The 12,262-nt window shown below is 45.7% G+C and overlaps 1 protein-coding gene across 8 annotated transcripts in view; it reads left to right on the top strand.

The window, feature by feature from the left end:
* Positions 1-12,262, top strand: part of LOC115004560 (uncharacterized) — a 32,765-nt gene that overhangs the window by 13,019 nt on the left and 7,484 nt on the right. For 6 of the 8 annotated variants that reach the window (XM_029426218.1, XM_029426217.1, XM_029426221.1 and 3 more), the window contains 12 exons: positions 38-274; positions 929-1,147; positions 2,780-2,926; positions 3,052-3,297; positions 3,372-3,521; positions 3,592-3,816; positions 4,135-4,239; positions 4,310-4,447; positions 4,679-4,786; positions 5,347-5,384; positions 7,379-9,752; positions 11,290-11,401. In XM_029426218.1, the coding sequence (XP_029282078.1) occupies positions 38-274; positions 929-1,147; positions 2,780-2,926; positions 3,052-3,297; positions 3,372-3,521; positions 3,592-3,816; positions 4,135-4,239; positions 4,310-4,447; positions 4,679-4,786; positions 5,347-5,384; positions 7,379-9,752; positions 11,290-11,401 (4,099 nt within the window). Of the gene's footprint in view, positions 1-37; positions 275-928; positions 1,148-2,779; positions 2,927-3,051; positions 3,298-3,371; positions 3,522-3,591; positions 3,817-4,134; positions 4,240-4,309; positions 4,448-4,678; positions 4,787-5,346; positions 5,385-7,378; positions 9,753-10,018; positions 10,077-11,289; positions 11,402-12,262 lie in introns of those variants that run through there. The other 2 variants (XM_029426222.1, XM_029426219.1) reach the window with 2 other exon arrangements.

The following is a 12,262-nucleotide window of genomic DNA, read 5'->3' as shown; positions in this document are numbered from 1 at the left end:
TGTGGAGTTTGTTCTCAATGTTGTCGTGTTTCCTCAGCTGAGGGGGGGGAAGCAGGCGATCCGGATCCGGCGGGTGAAGGAGCCTCTCCTCCTGACGCTCTCTGCCGCCACCGCCGCCGCCGTTGAGGAAGCCAGCGCCCAGATGGACGGTGGTGACGAAGACTCCTCGTCGCTCACGGGGAGAGCCAGCATCAGGCCGGAGGTCGGGGGCAACATGCTGCTGGACCCGGAGCTGTACGAGGGCATCGTCAGTCAGCCCATCATCGAGCCCACGGTGAGCCGGCGACACAAGCTCATGTCGTTAGCGTTAGCTTACCGCAGCCACTGAGCCGCAGGAACCGTCATCACATGTTCCCTGAAGTCACTCTGTGAACGAGTCTGTTACACTCTGCAGGAGAGCGAGCTGACGCTAGCTTCTGACGCTAGCTGCTGACGCTAGCAGCTAGTGTCAGCAGCTAGTAGAGGCTCCATAGAGTCACACTATGATGCGTTCAGGCTCTACTCAGTTAAAATGAGTACTGGTTGAAGGTAAATTATAACGTTATCATGATTTATTCAAATGTCCTCTTGTAAAACATAGTTTTTGGTGAGAAACCGGAATAAATCCAGATGTTTGAAGATGTTTTCAATATAAAAAAAAAAAAAGATATTAGAGATGAACCTGTTTAACTTCCTGACGGGCTCTGAGCAGATTACAATAATATAATACATCATTACATCACAGAATTTTAAAAAGAAATGCAACCATTACTTTGAGAATCATTAGAACACGAACCGCAACATAAAGGATAATTATCTGCAACATTTCCTGTGGGATCAGGGCATTTGTGGCGAGTTAAACACGTCGACGTCCGTTTTAGAACATTTAAGTAGTGACACCCCAACTTTTAAAGTTTTGTTTTTAATTGGAAACATGGCGTCTCTGTAGCCCAACATGCAGGGTTACCCGGGTCAGATCCACGCCAACATCGGCCCGGTCAAAACCAACGTGACCTTCGACCACCGGGACTGCGGCGTCACGCTGCTGAAGAATGACCACGTGCTCATCAACCTGCTGGTGGACCTGGTGACCAGAAAGAGGAGGGCGGCCAACATCAAACCCAAAATCCCCTTCACCTTCACCTACACCAAGGAGAGGAGGGAGCAGGTACACACACAGAGAGAGAGAGAGAGAGGAACCAAATTCCTTCCTCCTGGAACTTTCCATATCCGGCAGTTATTTACAATTTATTGCATGTTATGAGAGTGTAATAACAGAGAAACACAAAAACGGAGTTTAGTGGTTAAGTGAACAAAGAACACTGCAATTGTACATGAATAAGAGATTTAATATGTTACATTTGAAATGTATACAACTATTTCCAGTAAAAGTTTTAAGTCTTTTACTCTTACATCTGAAAAAGCAGGCCATAAAATGGAAAATATGTCCAGGCGTTTTTCCCCACACAGGGTAATTCTCTCCTCTCTGAGTGTCCCTTCACATGCAGAGGTCTTGGTGGTAATGCCAGTGACTGTTCCTGTCTGCCTGCAGACACAGGCCCACATCACAGTCCTCACACTTCCAGCCAGTGCTCCTCGCCCTGCAGAGTTTAGAGTTTGAAGTCGATGGTGTAGCCGTTCATGTCAGCACTTTGTTGGCTTGGTCTTCATGTACTGCTTGATGCTGAGTCTGGCCTTGGTACCAACCATCCTCTTGTCCACTGAAAGGTATTGTCTTGGGTGGTAGATGGCCTTGCAGTTCATGCATATCTTTTCCATGAGAGGTCTGACCCGGTGGGCTTCTGTCTCACAGCATCACGAGATCCTCCAGCATCCCCACAGCTCCCTCTACAGGCCTGAATGTGATCTCTGGTGACCCCTCGTGATCTCTGGTGACACCTCGTGATCTCTGGTGACACCTTGTGATCTCTGGTGACGCCTCGTGATCTCTGGTGACACCTCCTCCTCTCCAGCTCCAGCCTGCACACAGCTTCTGCTAGGACGCAGGCTACATGAAGAAGACGCGCACATTTACGCATATAAAGTACAATTACACACCTAGTACAACCTTACAGACTTGGTACACTGTTCTAAACAAGTCACCACGCAATACAAGTGTTGATTTACATACAGTCTTGCTTCCATTTGAATTAAATCCGCCGTTTTCCGGCTCTATTTCTCCGCTGTGTTGCCTGTGTTTCTCCAGCGCTGGTGTGTATTCGCTCAAAACAAAGGCGCTGTTTCGCGGGCTTCCGGGAGGGCCGTAAATGAAGTTACCGTAATGAGTCGATATATGCTGTAAAGCGCAGAGTCTCAGCTTTCAGAAACCATTGAATTTCCTACGATAGCGCAAACCATGACGTAATTACGGTAATCCAAAGTTTCGCTTGTGCAACGTGTCGCCGACGACACCTTCGGTGTTAAGGGTTAAGGTCCTTTGATTTTATAACATTTGTATCGTTGGCTATTCGAGCGAGTTGAAACCCAATACTTACATTTAAAAGTATATCCATTTGCCGTTACTGCTGGGTCGAGGGGCGGCATTTCTCGTCAGAAAAAAAATTCTCTTGGCACGCAATGAATCTTGGGATTATCAGATGTATCCTGCAAATCCAGCAAAAGAAGGCCGCATTGTCGGCCGCATTTGAAGGAGTCGCCGCAATGGGACGTAATCGGTCTACAAATGTGTCCACTGAATTGAGACACAGCTACAGACACACACACACACCTGTATTTGTTTATATATATTTAGCTTGTATATAATTATATTTCATTTTAAATCTCTGTGTGCGTGTTTCAGGGCATCATCACCTTCCTGGGTCCTCAGGAAGGAATAATCAGCAACAAGGAGCACGGAGAGATCCCCTTCGACGTCTCTGAGAACTTCAGCGAAGTGAAGTTCAACAGCAGCGACATCCACAAAGAGGTGGAGTTCACCGTGATGCAGGTGAGTCTGACGGAGGCGCCGCCCGGACTACAAGAACTGGACAGGTGTCACTTCCTGACTCTGGCCTTCCCTTTGTTTAAATTTCCCTCGGGATGAATAAAGTATCTATCTATCTTGTTTATCAGGTGAAATCAGGGAAGAGGGCGATCAGGCTGATGAGGCCGAAGAGGAGGGTGGAGGACCAGATCCTGGAGGAGCAGAAGAGACGGGAGGAGGAGGAGAAGAGGAAGAGGAAGGAGGAAGAGGAGAGGAGGAAGCGGGAAGAGGAGGAGAGGAGGAGGAGGGAGGAGGAGCTGGAGAAGCGACGGAGAGAGGTGGAGAAGAAGAAGAGAGAAGAGGTGTCGGTGGCGCTGGCGGCGGCCAAATGCAAAGTAAGAAAGGGTTTGAAGTGTCACAGATTGTACTTCCTGTCTGGTGTCTCTGATGGCTCGCTGTCCTCCTGCAGTGGACGCCGCTTGGCTTCAAGATGAGAACGCCTGACTCGCTGCTCGACATCAGCAAGGAGCGCTTCCAAGGCACCGTCCTCAAAGCCATCTCCAAATACCCACGGAAGGAGATCAAGAAGGAGCCTGAGGACAGGAAGCAGGAAGCACAGGTACAGAAAGAAACACTGTGGAGACGGAAAGATTGTGAGACTATCACCTTAAATATTGTCTTTCCTGCAGGTCAGAATTAAAGAGGAGACAATGGATGAAGAGGAGGGAAAGATGGAGATGAAGGAGGACGAGGAGGAGGAGATGAGGAAGCAGTTGGTACAGGCTGGAGGCGCCGCGCTGAAGGTGGACCCCAACACGGGCCGCCTGGTGATGACCATCGAGGGGGAACAGAAGCAGCTTCCCTTCGGCCCCGATGACCTCCTGAGCACCGCCACCATGCTGGACGGAGACAAGGTGAGAAAACGAGCACGGGACGAGTAGGTACAGGGTACAGGGCTAACAGCCGGGGCTAACAGCCGGGGCTAACAGCCGGGGCTAACAGCCGGGGCTAACAGCCGGGGCTAACAGCAAAAATAAAAATTTAGTTAGAATAAATTAAAGGAACGTTGGAATAAAAAAGAAACATTAGATTATAAAAGATTTAATTGTTTTAAACAAAAAAAAAAGTTTAAATATCAAGAATGTTAGAATAAAAGAAAAGCTAATATAAAGAAGGACTGCAGTGTAAACTGTTATCTAAAGGATAATCACAATAAACTCTGATCTGTGAAGGTGCGCTTCAACATCGCCACCCATCAGGAGACAAGAAAGGAGCGAGCTACCTTCGTGGAGATCCTCCCCGACTCCTTCGAGGAGTCCATCGAACAGCGTCGACACGTAAGACTCGTGCTGCATCCTGAGTGTAGAAGCTTCCCCCGCAGCCTGTGACCTGTTTCCTGTTCTGCAGGGCATCGTCATCGAGTACTCGCACGCCAGCGGCCTCATCAAGTGCTCCCAGAATCCTCAGCTGTACTTCCACATGTCCGAGGTCATCGAGAAGAAGAGGCTGGAACTCAACGAGAAGGTCGAGTTCAGCGTTGTCCCGGTGAGGTTCATCTTCATCATCTTATTCATCTTCATCTACTTTATCTTCATCCTCTTTATCCTCTTCTTCATTTTCATCTTCATCCTCTTCATCTTCTTCCTCCTCTTTACCCTCTTCTTCATTTTCATCTTCCTCTTCATCCTCTTCAATCTCTTCTTCATCTTTATCCTCTTCTTCATTTTTATCTTCTTCCTCTTTATTTATCTAAAGTCATGTTGTTGTTTCTCTCAGCATGAGACGGCGGGGGGGGGGAACCAGGCCATCAGGATAAAGCGTTTCACTGAGAGTGTTTTCCTGCACGTCCGGAAGTTGGGCGTTGTCGGAGGAACCAGAGGAAAGGTGAGGAGGGGTTTATATTATTTATATTTATATTATCATTTATATTATTTATATATATTTATTTTATAATTTATATTTATATCATTTATATAATTTATATATATTTATATTATTATTTATATTTATATTATTATATATATTTATTTTATCATTTATATTTATATAATTTATATATATTTATATAATTTATATATATTTATATTTCTATTATTTATATATTTATATCATTTATATTTATATTATTTATATATATTCCTACAGTCACGTTTCTGTGTTCATTCATTGTTGGACTATTTCACAAAGTTACAGAATCCTCATGCAGCAAAGTCTAAGATTTTAAACTCTTACCAAAATAAAAGCTGTAGTTATTTATTTTTGTATGTTGCCCTGTTATTTCAGGAAGGTATATTTAAGGTACATATGGACAACATGATGTTAGGGTCTAATTATAGTGTTATTATGACATAAAGTAATGGAGCAGTCCCTGTTTAACAAATGTTTAAGCATTTTTGTCTCAATGATTTTGGTTTAACGTTGGCTCATGTGCGTATCGTTGATAGATGACCATCAAGCTGGCTAAAGCTTCAGAAGACACTGAGTGAGTAATTCATTCATTTATATTGGAACACAATCAGGTGTGCAGAAAAGAATGTTGTGTAAAAATAAGGGTGAGTTCTTGTTCTTATATAATCAAGTGTTGACATTTATATGAAACCTGAAGAGCACTTGGAGAGACCTCCGCCAAAAATAATTTAGCTATCTATCACTGATTCGGAATGGCTCCAAATTTGTCGTTTTTTCCGTAATCTTGCTGACAAACGGAACCAAAAGCAGAACCTTCTTGGTGGAGGTCAATATAGAAAGGTTATCTACTAGGTTACACTACATCTTTACATGATGTACAGTGCATCCGGAAAGTATTCATACCCCTTCACTTTTTCCACGTTTTTTATTATGTTACAGCTTAATTCCAAAATGGATTAAATAAAAAGAAATTCTCAACATTCCAATACACAATACCACATAATGACAAAGTGAAAAAACGTTTTTTTTAATTTTTTGAAAATGTATTAAAAATAAAACACTAAAATATCACATGTACATAAGTATTCACACCCTTTGCTGCGACACTCAAAATTGAGCTCAGGTGCATCCCGTTTCCACTGATCATCCTTGAGATGTTTCTACAACTTGATTGGAGTCCACCTGTGGTAAATTCAATTGATTGGACATGATTTGGAAAGGCACACACCTGTCTATATAAGGTCGCACAGTTGACAGTGCATGTCAGAGCACAAACCAAGCCATGAAGATGAAGGAATTGTCTGTAGACCTCCAAGACAGGATTGTATCGAGGCACAGATCTGGGGAAGGGTACAAAAAAATGTCTGCAGCATTGAAGGTCCCAACGAGCTCCATGGTCTCATCATTTGCAAATGGAAGAAGTTTGGAACCACCAGGACTCTTCCTAGAGCTGGCCACCCGGCCAAACTGAGCAATCGGGTGAGAAAGGCCTTGGTCAGGGAGGTGACCAAGAACCCGATGGTCACTCTGACAGAGCTCCAGAGATCCTCTATGGAGATGAGAGAACCTTCCAGAAGGACAACCATCTCTGCAGCACTCCACCAATCAGGCCTTTATGGTAGAGTGGCTAGATGGAAGCCACTCCTTAGTAAAAGGCACATGACAGCCCGCATGGAGTTTGCCAAAAGGCACCTAAAGTACTCTCAGACCATGAGAAACAAAATTCTCTAGTCTGATGAAACCAAGATTTAACTCTTTGGCCTGAATGCCAAGCGTCATGTCTGGAGAAAACCAGGCACCACTCATCACCTGGCCAATACCATCCCTACAGTGAAGCATGGCGGTGGCAGCATCATGCTTTAGGGGTGTTTTTCAGCTGCAGGAACTGGAAGACTAGTCAGGATCAAGGGAAAGATGAATGCAGCAATATACAGAGAGATCCTTGATAAAAACCTGCTCCAGAGCGCTCTGGACCTCAGACTCTGGCGAAGGTTCACCTTCCAACAAGACAACGACCCTAAGCACACAGCCAAGATAACGCAGGAGTGGCTTCGGGACAAGTCTGTGAATGTCCTTGAGTGGCCCAGCCAGAGCCCAGACTTGAACCCGATTGAACATCTTTGGAGAGATCTGAAAATGATGGAGCATGAGACGATCTGCAAAGAAGAATGGGAGAAACTGCCCCAAAATAGGTGTGCCAAGCTTGTAGCATCCTACTTGAGGCTGTAATTGCTGCCAAAGGTGCTTCAACAAAGTATTGAGTAAAGGGTGTGAATACTTATGTACATGTGATATTTTATTTATTTATTTTTAATACATTTGCAAAAATTCTAAAAAACCTTTTTCACTTTGTCATTATGCGGTATTGTGTGTAGAATGTTGAGAACATTTCTTTATTTAATCCATTTTGGTATTAGGCTGTAACATAGTAAAATGTGGAAAAAGTGAAAAGGTATGAATACTTTCCGGATGCACTGTATATAATTAAACATGTGTAGTCTTATTGTTTTATATGTTATTATTCTTATAAACATGTCTAACTTGTCTTGCTTACCTCTGACATTTCAGGAAAGAAAAACCAGAGACAGACAAGTTGAAGGCGGTGGTGAAAAATCTTCGAACGCAGGACAGCAAGAGCGGGATCAGCAGAAAGGATTACGGTGCCACGCGGCGTAGATACGGCAGGAGCAGGAGTCCAAGCAGGAGTAGGGCCAGAACTAGGAGTAAAAGCAGGAGTCCATGTAGGAATAGGGCAAGGAGTAGTAGCAGGAGTCCACCGAGAGACCAGTTTGGACGTCTCATCAAAAAGAGACGCAGCACCAGCGTTGACCGTGATCGTAAAAGCAGCAGGTTCAAGCGAAGCCAAAGCCGAGAGGCAAAGCCGAACAGGCGCTCAAAGAGTCGCAGCAGAAGCAAGAGCTCCAGTAGGAGTCGAAGCAGGGACAGAAGCAAGGAGTTGGCCATCAAGAAGAGGAACATGATCAGCAGAGAGCGCGAAGAAAGTCACAAGAGGAGGAGGGAGGTAAGCCCTCCTCCCCGACGTGGTGGAGTTGTGGACGACGAGCTGGCAAGGAAGAAGCGGGAACTGGAGGAGCTGAACGACATGATTGCCTACAAAAAGTCGCTGGTGGATATAGACCCTGGACAGAGGACCTGCATAGACTACGACCACGGCAGAATCTCCGTTCCACTCACTGAGTACAAACCAGTCCGGTCCATCCTGAAGAAACGACCAGAGGGACCCGATTACCAGCATCGTCCTCCTCAGCCCTACGACGATCCTTATTATGACCGACCATACAGTCCTTACCAAGATCGGCGTTATAGTGAGCGCTACACTGATTCGTACGGCAGTTGTTCCTACCCTGACCGCCCTTATGAAGAGCGTCCCTACAGTGGCCGCCCTCGTGTCTATGGCGAACCTTCCTATGGTGTCCCTCCGTCAGCCAGCCAACGTTACACCGACCGCTACGATGTTTATGATGAACCCTATGATGATCGCTACTACGACCCGGCATACGCGGATCGACCTTACGATGATCCGTATTGCCCTGTCAAACGGAGCCAGTCTCTAGAACCCCACGATCCCTCACCATCACCTTCTTCTCAGTCCGGCCAACTTCCTGCTGCCTCCACCCAACCTCTGGCTGCCACTTCATCTTCCCAACACCCTTACAGACCTCCTTCTCCTCCAGAACCGCTTCCTAGAAGCCCCTCTCCCAAACTCAAGACCCCAACACCACGCCCGGCACCTCCAGTTGTGAAACAACCCCTTGATCGCTTCCTTGACATGCTTAATAAAAAGGTGGATGTTGTAAAGCAACCAGAACCGGTTCATGTGACTGATGATCTTCTGCCTCATGAGCGGGCACTTCAAGATGGCAGGGGTTTCTCTCGGATTGTAGGAATGGCTCAAGAGCAACCCTGCAGCCGTCCAGCTCTAGAAGAGAAAAAGACACAGCTGAGCCCGAAGAGGTCCTCAGTAGAGAGAGCAAGTGAGGATCCAAATAAGACGGAACCCTACGACAAGATCCAAAGTCTGCTCCGTACGATTGGCCTGAAGCTGAGTACGCGAGAAATGTCCAAAATACAAATTTACAGCCCAAAGTCCTCATCAACAGAAAGAGAGACTATGTCATCCTCAAGGGAAGCACGGCAAACAAATAGAACCGGATCCTTCGAATCCGATCACATCCATTCCCCCTTGCCTGCCAGGTCCTCCAGTTTGGAGCCACTCAGCCGAACTAAAGCGCTCTCGGAGTATGAAGGATTCCTGGACCAGCAGGAGTTGGAGGCTCTGAAGAAGGCGCAACAGCTGCAGAGTCTTACCAAGACACTGGGGAGCACACACTCCCCTACTCCTCCTCCTGGGCCTCCGCCTGCCCACTGGTCCCTTGGAGTCACTACCCAGATTCCCCTAGAGCAGAGCGCCACAACCCTCATCATGGGAACTTCAGCTCCTCATGCAGCTGGTCAACCACCCCAGAGATTTGGAGTACCTGCAGGACCTTCCTCTGGACCTCCTCCATGGCGTCCTGCACAGCCTCCTCCAGGACCGCCTCCTGGACCTCCACCCCGGCGCCCTCCCGGACAACCTCCATTTGCTCCACCCTCCAGTCATCCAGTCTTTCCTTTTATTGGCCAGCCTCTTGCAGATCCACCCCTAATCTCTTCCAGTCCTTTGCAGCCTTTAACCACTACCACGGAATCGGCACCATCATCAACACCTGCATCATCGAGTCCTGCTGACGATAATGAAACTACCATCTCTACGACGGTGGCCAGATGCCTGAAGGTCATAGAGACGGTGAAGTCTCTGGCTGTGCAGCCACCGGCCAAACCGGTGAAATCGGTGCAGTTCAGTTTACCCACAGTCTCTCCATCAGCCTCCAGCTCCCAGACCTCAACAGATGATGACATAAAGAACAAGCAGAAGGAGAAGGTATGATTAGCAGTGGTACTGCTATTGTGAAGGAAAAGTAAACTAGTACTATTATGCCACATTTCCACTGCATGGTACAACTCAAATCACTCTGTTTTTGGTTCTCCATTAGAAAAAGTTGTCGACTATCTACAGTTGAAAACCAAATAGAGAAACGGACCTGGTACAAAAAATTAGTTGAGCCATACCGTGCGGCGGATATGAGGCATTAGATGTACTTAATAAGTCAAAGTAAGAGATCCTGTCTTTTTATACTTCAATGATAGAGAGAGAAGTGTAGATTGTGAAAGGCGGAGAGAGAGAAGGGGAACGACATACAGCAAATGGCCACAGGTCGGACTCAAACCACGGGCCGCTGTGGCAAGGACTCAGCCTTTGTATATGGGTCGCTCGCGCTACCGGGTGAGCTACCGGGGCACCATCTTGTTGGGTTTTATGGCACCGATGAGAAGGATTCAGTTTCTAACAAATTGCATCGGGGTTCTTGTTAGCTAATGGGAGTTCCTACAAGATGATAACTAATTGTTCTTTGTTTTTGGGGATTCAGTTAAGGATTTGTATCTGCTGTCTGTAATGAAAATTGTTTAATTTTCTTATCAGGTAATCTAGACAGACCTCCAAGGTCCAGTGTGTAGGAATAAGGTGTGTCTATTGGCAGTAATGGAAATATAGTATTCATAACTATGTTTTCATTCATTCAACCTTTATTTTTACTTGGAAAGTTATTGATGCAGAAACCTAATTTACCATTTAGCCATGAGGGTATAATCACCTGAAGCTAAGAATCATTGTGTCTTTGTTACCTTAGAATTAATCTCAATAAACAGATCTGTTTGCAACGGGACAAGATTTTGGGATCTGAAGCGTTCTGGTTTCAGTTCGTAGTCCAAGTAGTATGGGCCAATCATGACGTGAATTGACCAGCTTTGGTTGAATACAGGTAAACAGTCCGCAGACTCATTTGACGAATTGCAATCTGGGAACAATCGGCTGTTGTCTGACGACCTTTTAGCTTTTATTAGATTTTTTACATTTCTATTTATCTGCTATGAAATATGAAACAATCACTGGCCTCCATGACCAGTGAAGAGAAAGTCTTGGTCCAGATATCCGCTATCCGTTAGCTACTCCAGAAACCCCCAAACATGTTCCTTTGCTTCCAGAAGTCGTCATCAGGCCGATAGGTTCAGAGCTTACATTAGAATGAGCCCTTTCATATCTACATAAGGAGCAGGTCCTCTTCACGTCCACCATGTTGCACTGCCGTGTTCCTACACTAGCCCAGAATGGACAAACCAAACATGCTCTCAATGGTCTTTTGTGTTTTCACGTTACTTGAAGGCCACAGTAGTTTTCCGACGCGCTGAGAGAAGGAGGGGCGAGCGGACAGTTTTCAGTTGGTTGCAATCTCCTCACCACTAGATGCCACTAAATCCTACACACTGGACCTTTAGTAGAAACCTTAGTAATGGTGTTAGACAGCCATGCACGTGCTGCATGTGATGAAACGTTGATCAGGTGTTTGTTTGTGTTGCAGCTGGATTTGTATAACCAGAGGGTTTCGGAGAAGAGGGAGCAGCAGTACAAGGATTGGCTGAACCGCAGGAAAGAGTGTTTAGAGTGGAAGGATGGCCAGCCGGTCTTCCCAGGTATCATATCTTACAAATACAAACACTAAACTAGCCGCCTTTGAATTCTAGGGATTTGTGAATCCAGCATACGGTTCTGTTCTCGCCGTGCTAGTTAACAGCTGCATGCCATTTATGTTATTTTTTGGGGCTAAAGATGAATGCCTTGTTTAATTTGTTCTGTTATTAGACAGGTACTTAGAGCAGGTTAAATATATTTATTTCTCCCAGTTAGCCAGGCTTTGACAAGAAACCACATCACCGCAGATGTGGTATTAATGTTAGGAAGTTACCATGGATCTAAAGTATACATAAGATTAGCAAGGCTTGATTAGCCGTATCAGTGTAGTAGCGACCAGTCGAGTGCGATTTATGCTCCTCAGTGGAGGTTCTCTTGCGGGTTCCATAGATTCCCACAAGGTGGTAATTGATTTCATTCAGTTCTCATAGCTTGCAGATTATCATGGTGTATTTTCTCATTTTTATTTGTGATATAAGTCAATGATCATAGGAAGGTTTGTCCTGTCAGATTTTCCTAGCATCTCTCGTGTTCTCCCAGCATGTGGTTGCCTTATTAAGGCGCGGCAGTCGGCCACAGAGGAACTCCTGACGTAATAACCGAGCCTCCACACATAGACACCGCAACACTAAGCCAAGCCAAGTCCCCTTGACTGAGCAATTGCCGTCCCGATATGAATCCCCCTAGCTAATAATAATAATAAATTGTATTTGTAAGGCGCCTTTCAAAGCTAAAAGCAATCTCAAGGCGCTAAGTAGCTAGCTTGCCCTACCACTTCTACCGGCATCATAACAGGAAGGAAGTGGTAAAGAAGAAAAGCCCGCCTCTTACTTAATTTGATTGGCTGCCTCGACCAAGTGTGA

This window comes from Cottoperca gobio, unplaced genomic scaffold, assembly GCF_900634415.1.
Source record: "Cottoperca gobio unplaced genomic scaffold, fCotGob3.1 fCotGob3_130arrow_ctg1, whole genome shotgun sequence".
NCBI classification, from domain to species: domain Eukaryota; kingdom Metazoa; phylum Chordata; class Actinopteri; order Perciformes; family Bovichtidae; genus Cottoperca; species Cottoperca gobio.
The sequence above is the reverse complement of the archived record's forward strand: the minus strand, read 5'-3'. Positions and strand labels throughout refer to the sequence as shown.